Below are 20,188 nucleotides of genomic sequence, written 5' to 3'. Positions count from 1 at the left end.
AATCTACTGCATTGTCAGTAGACTACCCAAAACCCCAAGATGTGAGTTGTAACAGAGCCATGACTTTGCCTTCTGCTCTGGCCAACTTTAATCTAGTTTTAAATTTCTGAGGCAGGCTTCTGCTCCTATTTATAATACGAAGTTTAAAAAAACATGTTAACACTTATGAAATTGTTATGCTACATAAAAATTCCCGAGTCTGAGATGCCCATAAGAAATGCAAGAGACGAAAAATAATTTGCTCTATCACGCATTTTCTTATTTACCAGCAGGCATTAATAGCTTCAAATCAAAGTTAAATTTCCTATTTAGAGGGGCCAATGATTGAAATAAAATAGATAAATAGCATCAGTTTCTTAACATAACGAAAGCAGGCATCCGTTAAGCTCCAAGAAAGACTTTTTAAAGTGCATTTTACAAGCAATCAACAGTCTATCAATTTCTTCCAGGCCTTGAATCAAAATGAATCCATTTGCCCTCTTCATCTACAACCCAAAAAATGAGTTTTGATGACCATCTAAGGCAAAGATCATGTGCTCTTAGCCCTAAGCCAAAATAAAAAGAAAAGTGAGAAGGAAAGAATTTAAAAAAAAAAAAAATCCCCCAAAAAACAGTGGCTTTGAAGCAATGGTCAAACTTGTTTTTGTCCAATTTAGCTGTGCCTTCCAGCCCACCAAAGAGCGTGTAGCCGCTGAAAAGGAAGACAGGAGAAGGGAGAGGTAGCCATCGCCCCCTGGAAGAGCTATAAAAAATGTCTGAAAGACACAGCAGTGAGCAAGGGAGCTCAGAGAAACGCAGGAGTGGAAAGAGCTTCACTCCTATTAGTCGTGAGGAAAGCAGAAGAAGAGCAAGAAAGGGAGAGAGTCCACGCAGAAGGGAGAAAACACAGATATGGCCCCAAATCGCAGAGCAAAGTCTACCTTACGGGTAGAGATCCCTGCAAATTAGGTTTTATTTCCAAAAGACTCCCTCCAAGTTTCTGCTGAATGCTTGCCCTGCTCCGAGGGACCCTGCCAGCACACACGTCCCCCCGTTCAGAGCACACACACATCTCACGGGCTAGCCTCTGTCCAACAGGGGCGGTAAATTACATTATGAAGAAAAACGCCAGTTCTCTGGGCCAAGGAGTAAAGAGATCAGCACCGAGTCTGGGCTATTTACCATTAACACAACAGAGAGAAGGGAACACCAATTAGTACGATTTTTTAGATTCTGTATTCTTCCTTCTCTAGCCCACCTTACTTCCAGAAAGCCACCGAGCTGTATCAGTCTGTCAACATCCTGAAACAGATATTGGCTGTACTCTATACGTGAATATCTAAGTATAATTTCAATTTCCCCAAGAGGATTCCCACAGGGGGAACACTAATTTGAATTTTCTTTGGTCATACAACACTCTCCCAAATTTGCACTTTTGCAAAGCCATTCATTTTCTACAAAGCATCAAGCTCCTAGAGAAAAGACAAGGGGGTGGGGTGGAGAAGGGGGGAGGGGGAGGGGGGCGGTGCCCAAGCTAACTGATGCCAGATAGACTTTCCTGGATTCTGAGAGCTTTGTTTTGAAGACTTCCGCCTTGTCTTAAATCAAAGTGGCAAAGCAGGTCTTGAAGACTAGTGAACTACATTCTCTACTCAGAAGGTCAGGGCTGCCAAAGTTGGACGTATTTAACTTTCTGGGCTAAAGAGCCCACATTGTCCTAGAGTGAACTTACGGAGCCATTCACATTTTTCACCAACAACTACAAATGTTTCTCGAGAACTGAGACTCAGCCTGAGACTGGATCTTTTTGGGTATTTTGGCCAAAACAGCTGTTTGCATCCCTGACACCATTTCTACCCCAGACTCAGAGACAACAGGGATTCATTTTATAATGTGGACCAAAATTACTTTATTTGTTTTGGACGTCATAAGAGCATCATTACTTAAAATGACAGGCCGCTTTTTCAGTACATAGATTTGGCAGAAAGGTGAGAGCGATATCCCAAGTTATAAAAACCTTAAGATTTATAGCAGATGCCAATAGCCAGGCCACACCCTTATAAACAACAAGGACAAAAATCATTCTCCAGCGATGGGCCAGAACACGGACGCTGCAGGCCAGGACTAGCGGATAATGAGAATTCTCTTTGTTCAGTGGCACTTATTAAAGTAAGGCTATGTGCGAGAAAAATTCCAGGCAGAGAAATGTCTGCACCCTTTCTTCATATCCCAGTGGAGCAAGCACACTTTTGACACGGAAAGGGTACCCATAAGGAAGGACAGGTGTGTGTCCACGACCTTCTGGTTGGTATCTCGGAGACCCTTCAAGCATGGCTGTCTCGCTTTTCTCCGCACACCAGCTCTGCTCCACACAGAACGTCTCAGGACACAGAATTTGAAGGCTGAACACCACTGGGTTCAAGGAAAATTCTTCCTGTATACCAATCAGGGTTTGCAATCAGAGTCTGCAGGGGTTGCAAGCAGTAGACACCAGCTCCAGCTCACTGGAGCAGAAAAAAATTAATTATCAGAGTGATACCAGATTGAAAGGAGATACGGAAGGACCAAGCTCAGGAAGAATGGGGATCAAGAAGCTCCTGGGGTCTATGCAGCAGCACCACAGATCTAGGTGGGCAGAATAATCAGTTTTGGTGATTTCCAGCCTTTTTGCCACCCTGCTCGGGATCCCAATTTTGGGAGAAAGTGTCCGATTAACGTAGATAGCAGGATGCCAGAGCTAGAGGAGGGCGCACTGACAGTGCCCCTCCTTGAAGTACATGGAGTCCCCCACACACGGGAGAGGGAAAACAATTCCCAAAGGTGAGATCAGGGCGCTGTTACCAGAAGATGGGAAACGAAGTTGGGCAGAAAAAACCCACAGATGTCCACTTCAACCGCTACATTGGATAACAGTCTTAGCATTCCTACTGCATTGTTTATTTTTTTTCAACTTCCAGAGACGTCTTTGTCAAAAACTACAATTAATATTATCACCCAAGAGTCTGTGCTACGATGTCCCATATAAAGAACCATATGGTAACTTCTATGGTCTGCGATTTAGGAAAACAGCTGGGGCTCCAGATGAGTTGACGGAGAGTCTTCGATCAGATAACGAGAGCGAGGTGATTCATCATGTTTCTCTTCTAACTTAGGCCGCCGGGAAGCTCAGAGCTGGAGGTTTCAGGCTCAGTTATAGGAGCTATCCTCGGTTTTCTGGTACAACTAAATCCTTCATTATATGACTGGTATTTGAAGGGTTTTATTTCAGTCTTGTTTTAATGTGTCAGTGGCATTTCTATCTTTTACTGAAAAGTACTTCAAAAGCATTTGAATTTCTTTCTTTACTAACCAAAAACCGATCTTTCCAGAACTATATAAGGATCTAATACGTCACTACATTCTCTGAGTTTTTACACTGGCCAAGAGCTTTATGTTCTGCAGCAAGCATTATCTCTTCCCCTTTCTGTTATGGCAGAGTTAACTCTGTGTAGCAGAAACTGTTTCAGATGAATTTCTGGTTTTAAAAGGTGCTGGAGATGGGCACCTGGGTGGCTCGGTCAGTTAGGTGTTCAACTCTTTGATTTCGGCTCCGGTCATGATCTCAGAGTCCTAAGATCAAGCCCCTGAGATGAGCCTCAGCATGGAGTCTGCTTAAGATTCTCTCTCTCTCCCTCTCCCCCTGCCCTTCCACTGCTCACTCGCTCTTCCTCTCACTCTCTCTCAAAAAAATAAATAAATAAAAACAAAAGGTGCTGTAGGAAAACAGTTTAGACTAGACTAGATAAGAAGGAAAGACAGATAAGTAATAACCCAACTCTGAGTCTGATTATAGTGTGCAGTAATTTTCAGAATAGTTATTAATACAGTCATAAACTTTTATTGGAAGGAGGTCCAATGGAGGAGCAATAGGGAACCGTCTCCAACCTGACTAGACAGTCTAACTCAGAGGAACCAGGACGCACACAATGTTCGTGCCTTCAGGAACCAAATAGGTTGGTTGAGAGTGAGAGGTCTAACTCATTGGTGTACAGCCACTTTCTGGTTAACTCCATGTACTTATAACGCTAAAAATAATCAGATCCCATAATTCTGCAGGAATGGGCAAGACTGGCAGCACATCTGGGAAGGTAAGTGAAGCTGCAGATCTACTCCCAAGAGGACCGGAAAACATCTACAGCATGGTTTTGAGTGGTTTGGTGTTGGCTTTTTGGTCTGGTTTTTTGTTTGTTTGTTTGTTTGGTGGAATCAGGGATTCTTAAATATGAAGGTATTGCCACCATTGAAGATGTCTTTCAGTTTAAGTTTCCTGAAATAACATCTGAGCATTTCTTCCTAGGCTGATAATCTGCGAGGAAAATGCTGAAAGCCATTAAATTAAAAGCTACTCTCCATCCTCTAAATTTCCCCCTTTTGGAAGCAATCTGTGCCAAGGTTTGGCAGTAAAAATGCCCCCAAATGAGCCAATATTATAACAATGAGAAATTTCCACCTGCCTGGCATAGGCTATGCAGGAAACGGTGGTGTGGATTTAGTGAAAAGTCAGAGAAGCCTCCTACTTGTGCCTGGAAGCCTTACCCTGTGCTCAAGATCAGCACGTGGCAAGCACAAGGCCACTTGTAGTTCCCATGCTTCTGTGTGCCCTGAAGAGAAAGGGCAATGGTGAGTCCCTGCTCCAATCACACAAATTCTGACACACAGCTCCCTAGAAAGAGGGGAGAAGAGCTGGCTACCAGGCACCTGCGGATGGGCTCCCGGAGTTGTGCCTGCAGAGCAATGAATGATGTTAAGCAAATAAACATAGTCACACAATCTTCTATTGCCTTGGTTTTTAAAAGTCAGAAGACCAAGAACCTCATCCTGATTCCAAGGACTACATGAACTTTGAATTTAGTTTTCCCACCAGCCACATGAAGGAGCTGATCTGGACCAGGGTCCCCAACCCAAATGTCCCAGGCCCATCAGCTTATGGGACTTAGTGACACCTGATCTGTAAGGCCTGGGACAAGCTGGAGGCCACTTCCCCGTCCACACAGAACAGCGCCGGCTGGTGGTCACTATGTCAGAACCCACTGTGGCTTGAACCTCCCATTTTCTAAGAGAATCAGAAAGTCCAGATTTCCTTATAAACTCCTCTAATTTTTCAACCCTGGAAACTAATTTGTCAAGTTTTTATAGACACTGAAGGTGCCAAAGGAAATATTTTTGTAAGCTAGAGCCAAGCCTCAGGCCCACAGTTTGTCAACTTAAAGAAGTTCAAGTTCTGTATTAAAGCACTCTGGACTGCAGGATGCTTCTTCACAAAGGGCTGGCTTCTCTTCTCCCCTCATGTGGAAATTCACCGGGCACTGGCATCTCAAAGGCTACAAGAAGTCCTGCAGTAAACCAGACTCACTTCATTGCACCCACTGCTTCCCAAAAACTAAAGACTGAACCCTCTGTGGCAAGACCCATATGAGTAGCTCGCTAAACTCATGCTCCATGGAACACACTTTGAGAAACACCAAAATCCTATTATCCACCTAGTCCTAAGATGCTACACGACTATTCCTAGTTCACCCTTTGGAACTGAAATGCGGGGAAGGAATTAGTATTTGCTGACTCCCAGTAATTGTCAGTTACCATGCTAAGCTCTTTGTAGTCCATACCTCAACGAGTAGTCAAGAGCTAAATGTTATTACCCCCATTTTAAAGTTGAAAAAAAATGCAAATCAGAGGCCCTGAGGTAACTTCTAATAAGCGAGGCAGCCAAGATTTATATCCATGGGTACCCAATTAAAAACCCCATAGTCGTTCCCCTCTTCAACAGCCTATGTAGGTCACAGGTAACCAGATTCGTAGCCTAAAGAAATATTCTCTCAACTCCTCCCATTTCCCCCAAGCCGCCCACCCTTTGGCTTTGGATCTTCTTTGTTTTTCCCCCTCAAAGTTTCCTAGTCTTCATCTGAAAAACCTTAGTTTTCCAAAAGAGCCAGAAATCCACCAAAGCATTCAGCACCACTGAGCAGGTGTGAACAGCAGATGCCCTTGCTCAAAAGAATAATGTTTCCATAGGCCAGCAGCTGCATGGAACATGTGACCGACAGCTACATCTTGGGGAGCATGCATACGTGCCAGGGATGGTGCTGAGCGCGTGTGTGACTTCCTTCACCCGCCCACTTCGTCCTCTTTTTTATGCGCATTCCTTACCCCCACCCCCCCAATCTCTCCTCTCCCTGGCTTTCCTGCCCTTCTGCTGTCCCTCACACCTCCATGTATTTCATTTCTTTCCTTCACTCCCAGAGTGACAGAGTTAGGAACAGAAGTCTAGCATGTTACCTGCCATTTTTGGGGGTGACCACACAGCCTGGTTCGCCAGGGGACTCTGGTTTATGCCTGCTATGTCAATTCATTATTAATACTGTCCCCATCACCTCAACAGGACCTCAGTTGGACAGTATGCCACATGGTCTCCTCAGATATTTATTGAGCAAATTCTTGCACTCCTTGTCCTTTACTTTAAAAGGGATTGAGTCAAGTGCCTTAAATTTTCCTCCTTGAGGAGAAAAAAAATGTTTTTAAACTAGATTAACATTTTTGTGAATGCTTCTCAGTAGCATTCCACTAAGGTTCAATGGCCATTGATAAAGTCACTATGTGCTAGCTAAAGTTTTGAGTTGCCATACTCATGAGAAGAATTATTTCATAAGAAACCCAGACCCTACATCTGCTAGGCACATCACATTCAGAAACTGGAATCAAGACCCATTCATGGTTTTGCATGATGTATTCTGTTTTCTATTGCAGGAGAAGGAATATCAAGACGGTGGTCCAGCCAGCCATGGGGCCACAGCCCTGGAAATTCACCCATTCAACAGCACAATCTCCTGAGTCTACTGGCCACTAAGGTCAGAGCCAGGTGCTGGGAAAAGGGCCAACGAGGCCTCAGCGGACTAAACCATCTGTGCAGATTGGAAAGAGGTGAGAAACAAACCACCAGGAGCAAGAACAAGAAAGGGTCCATCCTAAATGAGAGAAGGAACAACGAAGCACCAACTTGAACCGTCCACACTTTGGGTGGGATTTCTTCTTTTGCTCAACTACTAGTTTCCCTTAGAACCTTCAGGCAAACTGACACTGATGAAACATGTCATTTCAAGGACTAAATAAAGAAATGCTTTAAAAGGAGTGAATGGAACTCTAAGAAAAAAACAGAGTTTGTTATTTATATGCTAGGTTAGAATTTTAGTTTCCAGTTAAAAGAACGTGAAAGCTACAGAGAATTCACAGAAGTAAGGGCAGGAACCATGCTATTACTTAGTTCCCCCAACACCTAACACTGTGCCTGGCATACAGTGACTCCTTCACATACCCTTTTTTAAACAGTTTTACAGAGATATAGCCGACACATAATACGCTACGTAATTTCCAAAGTTTTGCCATATATATAAGCCCGTGAAGCCATCACCATAATCAAGATGTTGAACACATCCATCACCCCCATTTACTCAAGCCCTTTTCAAATTCTTTCCTCGCATCCGATCCTCAGATCCACTGATCTGCCTTCTATCACCTTACATCCCACCAGCAGTAAGAGTTCTAGTTCATCCAAATCCTTGCCAGCGCATGGTGTGGTTGAAATTTCTTTAATTTGAGCTCTTCTAGAGTTATGCAGTGATATCTCACTGTGGTTTTAATTTGCATTTTCTCCATGATTCATGATGTTCAATAGCCTTGTGTGCTTATTTCTTGTCCGTATAACTTCTTCACTCAAATTGTTTGGTTTATTTTTTTTTAACTGGGTTGTTTATCTTCTTACTATTGAGCTTTGAGAGTCCTTTCAATGTCCTGGATGCAAGTCCTTTCTTACAGATATATGATTTGCAAGTATTTTCTCCCAGTCTGTGTCTTACCTATTGATTCTCTTGTCAAAATCGCTTAAAGAGCAGAAGGTTTTCATTTTGATAAAGCCCCATTTAATCAAATTTTATCGATCATGTTTTTGTTATTGTTCTAAGAAATCTTGGCCCGATCCAAAGAAACTTCGGGGTGTAATAGACCTGGTTATTGCCTTGATGTTAGGAATGTTTATGCTGATGTATAAAAAGTTACAAAGATTTTCTACTGTCTTTGTCTGGAAGTTCCATGGTTTTAAGGTTGTGCATTTAGGCCTGTGATGAATTTTGTTTTTGTATGCTAGATGTATGAAGTAAAGATTAAAGTTTGGAGTTGGTTGTTTTGCATGGGGATATCCCATTGTTCCAGCATCGCTTGCTGAAAAGGCTATCCTTTCTCCAGGAAACTGTGTTCTTCGCACCTCTGCTAGAATTGTACACACTTCTGATCAAAAAGTGGAATTCTCACAGAAGGCCTTCATTAACAGCTGCTAAAACATAAAACATGCATACCCCTAGATGTAACAATTCCTGTCTAAAGAAATACAAGTGTAAGTACATAAGGGCCTGCCCAGGGAGTTATAACAGTATTATCTACAGGCAGGAGAACAACAAAAGAACACAGACATGCCCCAGATACACCTTGATAGAGGAAGGACTGAATAAATTGTGGGCCAACTCTACCGCAAATTCTATGCAGATTCTAAAAGGAATGAGTTGGAGCTACGTTAGAGTAGTCCCCGCCCCCTTTATCCATGGGAAATATGATCCAAGACCCCCGGTGGATGTCTGAAACCACAAATAGTAGCACACCCTACATATGCTGTTTTTTCCTATTCATACATACCTGTGATAAATTTTAATTTAGTTAGGCACAGTACGAGATTAACAATAACTGATAATAAAACAGAACAATCATAACACTATACTGTCATAGAAGTTCAGTGAATGTGGTCTCTGTCTGTCCCTCAAAATATCTTATTATACTGTACTCATCTTTCTTCTTGTAATAAGGTGAAGGATGTAGGCATTGTCACGTAACCTTTGACTACTACTGACCTTCCAATGATCTGTCAGAAGAAGGATCATGTGTTTCTGGACTGTAGTTGACTGCAAGTAATTGAAAGCACAGAAAGCAGAATCATGGAGAAGGGGTGGCCCACTGTACTGAAGAAAAGAGGATACCTAGGAAACACTTTATAAAGTGAAAAAACAAATGCATAGTAATACATATATAGTATGATTATATTATTGAAATACATGAGAAAGACCTAAATTTGCCTCTATATATTTGTATATGTTTGCACAAACCTGGACTAAGTTGTGGAAAAATCACGACCAGACAGATCGTATGAGTTTCCTTCATGAGTAGAATGGGGAAGAGAGAAAGGGACAAGCTTATTAACTTAACATACTTCCCAGATGTCTGATCTGTTACCTTGTTACCCTAAGCAGCTATTATTTTGTAATTTTTCAATCAAATTAGGTATAAAATCGTAGCCATGACATGAAGCAGATAAGCCATTCCATTTGACATCCGTACAACCATTTGGAAAAAAAAAATTCCCACTGCTTTTTTTTTTTTTTTTTTTTTTTTTTTTTTGGTGCTTGGTTCAAGTACTCAAAAGAAAATTCTGAAGTTAAGTGTTACGGACTGAATTGTGTCTCTCCAAAAATTCATATGCTGAAGTCCTAAACCCCGATACCTCAGGATGTGACCTTTCTTAGAAACAGGCTCATTGCCGATGTCATTAGCCAAGGTGTGATGGGGCCAGAGGAGGGTGGGCCCCTGATCCAAGATGGCTGGTGTCCTTCTAAAAAGACACACCCAGGGAGAAGGCCGCGTGCAGACCGGCAGTGTGGCCACAAGCCAGGGGATAGCTAAGATTTCCAGAAACCCACCAGAAGCGAGAAGGGAGGCAGGGAACAGACCCTCTCTCACAGCCTCCGAACAAACCAACCCAGCCCATCGGCTTGGTTTCAGACTTGCGGCCTCCGAATCTGCTGGTGCCGAGGACGCCCAGGCTGCGGTGCTTTGTGATGGCAGCGCTGGGGAGCGAACGCACTAAGCTACAGAGAACTTAGGCCCGACACAAACCAGCTACCCACCAGCAGCAGGGCCCCGCGGCCCCGGGGACAATCCCCCCTGCCCCCCAGCACACTCTGAAAGGAGACGCGGGCTCCACGACCCCCCACCACGGGTGGCTCGGACCCAGGACATCACCCACACCTGGGGAAAAGCCAGTGGTTCCTGACAGAAAGGCATCAAAGCAGGCAGTGGGCAGACGGGGCGACGCCATCTGTGGGTTTGTCCTCAGAGCCACAATCACGAAGAAGCTGCGAGGACAGGACCCGCACAAAGGGATCAGAACGGGTCGGTTCCCACAGAAGGATGCCAGTCAAGGAGCCTCTTCCTCCCAACAGCTCTGCTCTCCCTGCCCGGGGCCCGCGTGCCGCATTCACTCCTTCCCAAGGAAGAGAATGAAAGGAGAAATGGCAGTGAAAACTCGGAGAGGCTCTTCACCCGAAGACCCGCCGACCCCAGGGCAGCCCTGCGTGGACTCGGGCTCCTCGCTCCTTGCCATCTGAGCCACCGAGGCCACTGCGTGGAGAACACCAGCCCGGCCCAGGAAAGCAAGGGTGACTCCTCGCGACATTTACTTTGGGTCTTCAAAGTGAGTTCTGCAGTAGAAAGAGGTTCTTCTTTAAGATAATTTACACCGTTAAGTGAAACACGGAAACAACACAGAGTATCCAACCAGATGCAAATAATCATCCAGACCACCATCTGGGGCCGCCCTGAATAGAATCTAAAGTCAACCCCCCCTTGTCCCTGCTGGGGAGAGTCAGTCACCAGCGGGCCTGTTACCCAGAGACCCTGCAGAGACTCTGACAACCTGGACTGTTTTGAGGATAAAACCCTAACCTTCCCTTGGCCTCTGCCTGCCTGGGAAAGTATCGTCGAGATCCTACTTAAAGCAAACTATCTTTCACATCCCATAATTTTAATGACCAAAGTTAACTGCCTCTTGAAGCACATTTACTGTAGTTTCCGGAGGCGCTCCCTTTAGCAACACAAAACCCGTTTGCCGCCATTCCTGGGATGTTGACCAGAAGCAGATGAGGGAGAAAGAAGCAGTAATTTAGTTGTTTTATAATGTCTGTTTTCATTTTCTCTGAATCCACTGTAAATAAATTCACACACTCAGTATAAAATGAGCACACTATAGAGACACGTTCATTTTGTCCCAGTTTATGAGAGTCAGGCATACCTAGGCTTCCAGAAATACAGAGAACGCGGTCAAAAGCAATATGGTTTCATGAGTGCATTAAGTTTACTAGGGCTGCTGTAACCAATTACCACAGACGGGGTGGCTTAAAACAATAGAAATGCATTCTCTCATAGTTCTGGAGGCTGGAAGTCCCAAATCAAGATGCCGGCAGGGCCATGCTCCCTGCAAAGGCTCAAAGGAAGAACCCTCCCTTGATTCTTTCTTCTAGCTTCTGGTGGTTGCCAGCAACGCCTGGCATTCCTTGGCTTGTGGAAGCCTAACTCCATTCTCTGCCTCGGTCTTCCCAAGGCTTTCCTTCCTGTACCTCCTCTGTGCCTTCAAATCTCTCCTTAGAAGGACACCTGTCACTGGATTTAGGGCTCCCCTAATCTAGAGTGACTCAACTCAATTACGTCCACACAGACCCTATTTTCAAACAAGGCAACATTCCCAGGTAGCGGGGTTAGGACTTCAGCATATATTTGGGGAGGCGGTTCCTATTGGAACCTCCCTTATCAAAGCAAGACCTCAGTGGCAGCCACTGAGGGAAGAGGAAGGAGCTCCGGGCCTTCAGGCATGGGAGAGAAGACCTCAGCAAGATGAGTACCCCAAGTGGCACCAGCATTAGGGGAAAGAGCTCCCCTGAGACTTTGGAAGCACTGAAACAGGCCAAAGGCATGAAGCCAGTCTGTGTCTGATTCCTGACACTGTCGTCTTCTAGTTCTTGGCCTGAGGGTTTGGACCTGGGGAATACCCTGACGTTGTATCACTGGTTGGCAGCTAAACGGGGATCAAAATTCCTTTTTAAGTTAACATAAAATGATAGGAACTAATTCCACTAGACTCAAGGAAGTCTTTGGACAACGACCTCAACTATTTCTTCGTGCTGTACTTAAACAAAGCCTCCGTTGAGATTTGGGCTCCGGGGGAGGGGAGGGCTGTGTGAAGCACACTGCAGTGTTACTGAGCGTTTCTGGACTACTTTTATTTGCTGACCACTGACGGACAACTCCCTGCATTGCCACTATTCGCTATTTGTGGAGTTGAACAGCCCTGTGGAACGGAGCCTGATTCCCCAGTCTGTCTGGGACTGACTCTTCCAGGACCCAATTTACAGGATTAATTTACATAGTAGGATGGGAGTCACTGCGAAGGGGCGGAGGGGGGAGGAGAGAGCCAATCTGGAACATCAAACAAAATGCAAAAGTTGCCTAACACCCCAAGATAACCCAGTACAGTCAACATTAAACAGCCCAATTAGGCAATGGGTAACCAGGGGGCAGAGGTGTTTCCAAGGCTGACATTTTGCAAGTCACTTGGTGGAGATTTCGCTGACAAACTCAGAGAAAGATCCAGTGATGGCAATCAGAAATTTCAGCTAAAGTATGACATAGCAGCTTACTTCCCCCAAAGGTGTGAGCCACCCAAAGAGGGTAGCCCTTGTTGGCACAAGCAACCATATGGCTCATATGGCTGCCACAAGAAAGATGAAAGCCGCCTCTGAGCCACTGGGACCACCAATGCTATAATTCTAGCTCTTAGTAACAAGAGCCCCAGCATGTGGACAGCATCATCTTATCCTTTTGCACTAGAGAAGTGGTTAAGAAGTAAGTTCTGAAGCCAGACCGCCTGGTTCTGATTCCAGCTCCGCTCATTTCTAGCTGTCCAACCTTGACCAAATCATTTCACGTCTTTGGCTTTCAGGTTGTTTTTTCCCCCCTATAAAATGGTGATAAAAGTGGCTATGGCAGATAAATGAACTAGATAACTCAAATAAAACTCCTTAGCACAGTGCCACACACACAGTATGTGCTCCATAGAAACGGACTGCTGTCATTACCATCCTTAATCTGTGTTCCTTTTGTCAATTTGGTCAGCCTGGAAAGTGTCATATCTGCCAAAGTCTTCTCTCTGCCCGGTGGGTCCAGTCTAACGTCCAGCTGGTCTCCAGCTCACATTCTAAAGGGTTCTTCCGTCACTTCTCAGGGGAAAAGTGAAAGGGGCATAATCATAGAGAAATAAGTCTAGAACAATCCCCAGGCCTAGTGAAGGTGAAATCTACCAGCTAAGGCTGGGCAGAGAAAGGACAAGGTAATCCTGGGGGACAAAGTACTCTTACCTAGAATCTCCAAAGTTTTATCTCCAGTAAAACTTAAGTTTTATTTACTTGGACCTTTTTGCCAGCCCAAAGTTTCACCAGAAACCAAAGAAAGCAGGATCTTGTATTCTCCCTACCCTCCCTCATTTCACCCCATTTTGTAGGTGCTGATGCTCGGTCACTGAACAAAATGAGAACAAAAAGGAAAGTGGTGAGGGCAAGAGAATGATCCAGGCTGAGAAGCCAAAAGCCAGCTTTATGGATAGAAGTTCTGCATTTTCTGGATCTGCCACGGAAAAATTTCAATCTCAGGGAAGACAGGCAAATGATTAAATTGGAATCTTTAAAGAATGTCTCATAAGGGGCACCTAGGTGGTGCAGTTGGTTACATCTCTGACTCTTGGTTTGGGTTCAGGTCATGATCTCAGGGTTGTGAGTTCGAGCCAAGCATTGGGGCTCTGTGCTCAGCACAGAGTCTGCTTGAGATTCTCTCCCTCTGCCTCTCCTGTTAATTCTCTCTCTCTCTCTCTCTCTCTCTCCCTCCCTCTCCCTCAAATAAATAAACTTTAAAAAAAAAAAGAAGCCTCGTGAGAAAACAGTTACATACTGACTCCACAATTAGAATTTGCTAGAACCTGCTTCTCATACACCTTCCTACTATCACGTTCCACTCCATCCTTGTAAGAACTACACCTCAGGCAAGGATCTGTTGGCCTCCTTTGTCTCAAACTCTGCCTCCATTCATTTTTCTTTTGCTCTCCTCCTTTCCTGGCCTGCAGAAAAATGTATCTGGAAGCTCACTGAAGACATATGCTCTGGGGAAATACACGTTTCTATGGCTAACGTCTCCTCACTCCTCTATGGATGAGTCTGTCGATTCTAACGGAGTCTCCTCTGCCTCAGATTTAAGACAATTAGGAAATTCATGCAAATTTTAAAATATCGAGGCCAGAAATAATCTCATCTCTATGTTAAAAAAACAATACATAGCCTTGTTCTACTGAAAAGTCCCCTTTATTTTTCTGAGAAGAACCTGTTTCAAATCTGCTTCTTTAAAAATTTATAACTCTCCCGAGTCCCTCCAAGAAAAAAAAGTCCACTGTGTAGTACAGAAGGTGAAGAGGGAAGAACTCATATTTATTCATTTTTAAAAGTTGGGGTGGTAATTTAAATCTTCACATCCCTTTTGATCCTATTATATTTTTAATGGCAGAAGCTCCCAGCCAGGGCTCTAGTGGGATGCAACAGAAGTTTTAACATTCAGGGGAGGAGATGAACTTGCCGCGGGGTGTGTGACTGAATGAGAAATGATCCAGCTCAGCCCTGTTTGGGGCAACAGGTCGCTTCGCCCATGCTGGATTTGGGTCAAGCAGCTACACCTCAAATCGGGAAACATCAGCATCATTTTGTTTGGCAAAGAAGTGAGTATTGATAGTGATAATCAAACCCGATCAAAGATGTCATTTCCTGAGCAAAAAAGGCTGGTTGCCAGCCCCAAATTAGCTAAACAGTGACTGTCTTGGCCTGAGCAAGATTCTGCCACACTCCCAGGACCACAGAGCCTTTGAAGAGGCAACATCTAGCTCATAAAATCAATTAAGAAAAGATGTCATTCTATTCTTCCCTCGCCTCTTCTGTTTCTAGGTATTTGTACAATAAATTGGTTCCTGAGCCCTTAGTCCTCTTAGGAAGCTCTGGGAATGCTTCCTTGAAGGATTTTCTGCACTCCAGTTCATCTAAATTGAAGTCTTGCATTAAAAATTAATGAAGAAAAAAAAATTAATGAGGTTGTAGGAGAAGGTTAGAATTTGTGTAGGAAGGGTGGGGCTGTAACTTCATTCACGAGTGGGACTTATCATTTATCTCCCCATTGAACACAATTATTCATCACCATCTCCTTGGCCACAGAATCGGGGCAAGATAAAGTATCCCATTCACTAAGGAATCGGAAACCAACGTTCCTATATGGTGGTGCCTTGAGGGCAACAAGGAGAAGAAAAAATCCCAGACAGCAAACAGAGACCGTGACAAACATAACCACAAGGAATGTAAATAAAATATTATTACACGCAGTTCACTCACCACCTCACCCTCAACAACTCCCTCCCCCAGAAACAAAAAGTAAAAGCACACAAATTGTGTGTTTTGAAAAAAGAGTCGAGCTGCTATTTGGAAAGAAGCCATGACTATGAAGATTTTTTTTTTTTCTCCATTTGGCTCACTTCTACAATCGCAAGGCTTGAGCCGGACCTTTAAAAGAGAACCGGGCTTGTTGACTAATTTAAATTGGGGAAGCATGAAGTTGAACCTGGTGTTGGGAAGAACCTTCCAACAGGGATTTGATCTTCCTCAGTGATAAGACATGTTTACCTGAGCTTTCAAAAGCTCAAACCCCGGCTCTTTTAACATGACACTTCAAAATGAAATAAATGCATTGCAAGCGCAAACTGTAATAAACCAGACTCGTGCCAAACGCACATGTGTACATTTCACAGAAGAGCCAGGAGGACATTTCTAGTAAAGGAACGATTGCCATGCGGAACGCAAGCCAGAGCTCTTGCCTGCCAAGGGTCACGTGCTCCGGAGCACACAGGAGTCCTTAAATGAAACAGGCCGGTAGAAATAACTTCAAGAGACAAAATCCACAAACTTTGCAGAGGCACAGAGCCCCAGGCCAGAAAAGCCACTTCCAGGAACTCTGGCCTCATCTCTCTAAGGACTTCTAAGAGCTACCCTCCTCACTTGAATGGGGGGACCTTCCACCCCATTCAGTCACCCCTTCCTTTAGAATAGAAGCCATGCCCTGAACCGAAGGGGGGATTCAAATGCACAACTGGTAACTGGTGTTACTGCCAAAATACATTCACTGACCTCTGGTCAGTCATTCAGAGCTCGATGTGATACTCTCTTAGTAGGATGAGGAGGTTAGAGGTTGGTCACCCACCACCTTGTTCCCAAGGCTAAAAGTCCCTTTTCTTGTTTAGTCTGTTTGAGACCCTGGGGGACTGGCCTAGTGTCTCAGGTTCTGTTAATATGAACCCACTCCCCACAAATCCACAGGCCCCAGGGAGGCTTAGAAAGAGATGGGGTGGGGGGCATCTGTTTCTGCTAAATGCAATGCCCTCTGCAGGTCGACCCTCAATATGAGAACTCTCAGGCAAAGGTTAGCCTCTCCCAACATCTAAAGGACAGTCTGCATTCTGCATTTGGGAGCTTTGAATTTTCATTGAGAAAACTCCCAAGCCAGCCAGGGCTCCTGGCCTCCACTGTTCTAAGACTTCAGACCCACTCAGCCTCCAATGGTGCTATATTTTACCACTTAAACGCTTCTTCAGAGTTTACTACGAAACAATGTGGCTCTGAGTCTGCCAAAAGTTTCACTGCAGGATTCAGTGGATTTTATCTGGCAGAGTAGCTGCCCTCTCTCTTGAGAATATTTGTGAGCAAAAGGCAGTCATCAAACCTTGCAGTCTGGGCAATTCTAGGGTCCCAAGTGTCACTGGAGGAACTCCTTTCCGTAAACAGCCCTCTTTTTCATTTTGACCCCCTTCCCAACACCCCAACTTCAGAATCCAAATTAAAGGCAGTCTGTCATTTCAGTAGACAGCACTGAAAAACTTTTGATGGGATGACCCAAGAGCGTAAGTATTCCTGGCTGAACTTAACTTCTGATTTCCAAAATATATGAGGGAGCTGAAGTTCAGGGAAGATGAAAGGAGAGCACCAACAAATAGGAAAAAATGAAATAAAATAAAATGCATATCATGGCCAAGCCAAAACAAGTTTGATATTTCCAAATTATACTGGCAAATGGATGCTTTCACACATCATTTGCTCTGTCTTTCCTGGAGACAAAAAAGAAGAAAAAAAAATCTGGATGCAAAAACCCCAACCCCAGACCAGTAAATTGTGTCAGTGGAAAGCAATCTAAAATTGCTGGTCAGAAAGTGCGACCTTTTATCTATCAACACGCACACAAACACCCGAAGCCAAAAGTTGTAACGCCCAAAGCGGTGCATTTGTCAATTTATCACCCCTCTCGCCCCCGTCGGGTGCCCGGCGCTGGGGTAAGTTGACAGCATCTTGTTCTTACCCAGGCGTCTCACACGACCGCTCTGGGTAAATCGCCGCCAAGTGGGCAGAGGCGCCCCCCCTCCGCTCCTCCGGCCGGGGCACCTCCTCCTCCAGGCTGGCCCCCGGGCCGTGCGGGTGCCCCTTACCTGCAGGCGCTCGGTGGCCGGCTGCCACATCTTCCAGCCCAGGGTTTGGCAGAGGAGACGCTGGCGAGACTCTGGATCGCGCCGGGGGGCGAGGGGCTGCGGTCCCGCTTTACATCTGGGGTCGGTGTCCGCTGGAGGTGCGTCCGGGACCGGCCGCCGCCGCGGGGTGGGCGCTGGGGGCCGCGAGCAGAGGAGGCGGCGCCGCGCTCGGCTGCCGGCAACTTGTGGGCACGGCCGCGCGCCGGCTGTCCTGGCGCAGCTGCGAGAGGACTGCGCAGCTCCGCCCGGGCCCGCGAGCGCACGGCGGCGGCGGCGGCGGCGGTGGCGGCGGCGACGGCGGCGGCGACCGCTCCCTCCTCCTCCCCCGCCGCCGCCGCCGCCGCCGCCGCCGCCGCCCGAACCTGCGCGCTCTGAGCATGCCCGGGGCCGGCGCCCTCGCCCCCCGCCCCGCCTCCCCGAGAGCCAGTTCCCTGGGCCCCCAGATCCCGCCGGCGGCGGCCCTCGCCGACCCCTCCCCCCGCGGGAGCCCCGGGCCGGATGGGGTCCGGGAGAGGGGTCAGGCTGGCTGGGGAGGGCCGAGCCTGGAGCTCGGGGGCTTTCCTTGTGACCTGCCAGGCGCTGTGCTGCGCCACAGACTTTCCATTCATGCTTCCAGGTCGAGTTAACTGAGCAGCTATTATGCTCCAGCCCTATACCGGGTGCTGAGGGATACAGCGGCGCAGAACAGAAGGCAGGAGAATGTTCCCCCTCCCCCTGAGCTTTTATTGGAGTTGGGACGCCGGTCATTGACCCAGAATATACGTGAAGGGGTACTGGGTCAGGTGGTGACGAATGTTAGGGAGAAAATAAAACAGGACTGATGAGGGAAGAAGGGGAGAGGAGAGAGAATTTAGATTGGGGCCCTGGAAATGTCTGGACTAAGGTCCAAAAATGGACGTGGTGAGGGATGGCATGCTGGGCAGAGGACTAGGGTGCCTGTACCTGGGTAAGGAGGGTAAGCACAAGGCCCGCATCCCTCGTGCCTTCCGAGATCTGCCAGGGGCTGCAGGAGGCTCGAAGAACCCAAAGCTAGGGGCCGCTGTGGGGCTCCCAGGCCTGGAGGCTCACAAGCTCGTGTTCGCACCATGACATAACTACTTTCCTAAACATGGCTCTTGCCATCCTCTTGACAACCAGGCAAGATAAGTATTAAAATATCCCCATCGTATGGATTAGATAAAAGAGGCTTGCAGAGTTTACGTCACTGTCCAGGTGACACAGCCAGTGAGTGGCTTAGAGTGTGCACACTCAGATGACCTACAGGCGAAGAGTTCTTGACTAGCGCATCTAACTCCTCTGACCATGGAACGCCTGGGAAAAGGGGCAGCCATCTGGGCCTGGGGGTACGATGGGGAACTTGGCAGGATGGAGAAGCTAAGCTAAGCCTGGAGGGCTGATAGAGTATGGGCAGAGAGCATGGTGGGAAATGCTGAGGGACAGAAGAGCACAGTATATGTGGGGGCCCAAAGCTCCTGAGAGGCAGGGTCCAGGGAGTAGCGGGGCTGGCAGGGGAAGGCTTCTGATAACATATGGCACTGGGACACGTGCACAGCCTGAGTCCTGAGCCACCTGTGCACTATCAAAATTAACACCCCATGTCCAGAAGAATCTGTGCTATCTCGTGCATACGTAGCATGATTTCCAGATATCAGAGCACTCTGGAATTCAGCCCTCAGCTTATCGGATCCTCCTAGCATATCTCCCAAGGCTTGGGGAACACAAGATTCATAGAATCACCCAGAGGAGAGCCGCACAGTGAGGATTGCAGATCCAGGGCTCCTGCCTCCCACGGTGTCCTTTACCAGGGCTCTATACGCAGCCTCTTCCAGACCACGAAGTTATGGGTCAGCAGAACCTGCCCTGGCAGGTCCAAGACCCTTGGTGCCCTTGGAGCCACAGAGATGCTTCTTAGGGGCTGGTCTCTGTCTCCCCAGATGAACACAGGACTCCCCAGCTTCTGCCTGAAAACCACAAGTTCTCACTTTCTGAGCCACTTCTCTAGGCCCTGCCACCTGCTCTGGATCTAGCAATAAATCCCCTCTGCTGAGGTATTGGTGGTTTGCCCTCTGTGGATATACATCTCTGATGCTTGCTCATGTGGTCTGTTTTGAGATGCTATTTTTAGTTTTCCCATAACATCCTGCACACCTCCCACACCTAGAAAACTCCTGATGAGAATGATAGACCTTCCCAGCCTCCTAGTTAGTTCCCTTTTGTCAAGTCCCAAAGCAGAAAGCGATGCACTTCATTGCGAAAATCTAGAAAATCCAAATGTGCATATTAAACCTCTCAGGAAGCTAAAACGGGAATATTCAGTTGCCAGAGATGTCTTCAGACTCAAGCTTTGAAACCATCCTCAGTTGCAGATGCTTCCGTGGAAAAGTGATTTTGTTTTAAATAGCAGCGGGATGAGATACCAGCCTAAATTCAAATCGCATTAGAGCGTTAAATCCTGTCTTCTCACCTCCGAGTGTAATTAATTGTTATGACTCAGTAATACAGCTTTTTAGTTCAGCGTATGGTGCTGTTTAAAGAGAAAAGTCTTCGGTTCTGTAGAGATCGCTTTCAGTTACCAGTTCTCTTTGCAAACAGATTGGGTAGAGAATGTGTTTAACCGACACTCCCGTTTCAGTTACCTTTATGCCACTAACCATTAAACGAAGGGTGGGAGGGTGTGTAGGGTGGAGGCTGGTGGAAGGTGGCAAAAGG

The 20,188-nt window shown here is 46.3% G+C and overlaps 1 protein-coding gene across 1 annotated transcript in view; it reads right to left on the bottom strand.

Annotated features, from left to right (window-relative positions):
- PID1 (phosphotyrosine interaction domain containing 1) overlaps positions 1-17,666 on the bottom strand; it is a 217,483-nt gene extending 199,817 nt beyond the window's left edge. The window contains exon 1 of the mRNA XM_028105213.2: positions 17,441-17,666. Coding sequence (XP_027961014.1) covers positions 17,441-17,470 — 30 coding nt within the window. The 5' untranslated portion in view covers positions 17,471-17,666. The remainder of the gene's footprint in view (positions 1-17,440) is intronic.
- Positions 17,667-20,188: the final 2,522 nt, after the last annotated feature.

Source organism: Eumetopias jubatus, unplaced genomic scaffold, assembly GCF_037043125.1.
Source record: "Eumetopias jubatus isolate StellerSeaLion01/CBP00866 unplaced genomic scaffold, mEumJub1_p1.0 scaffold_3, whole genome shotgun sequence".
Taxonomy (NCBI): Eukaryota; Metazoa; Chordata; class Mammalia; order Carnivora; family Otariidae; genus Eumetopias; species Eumetopias jubatus.
The sequence above is the reverse complement of the archived record's forward strand: the minus strand, read 5'-3'. Positions and strand labels throughout refer to the sequence as shown.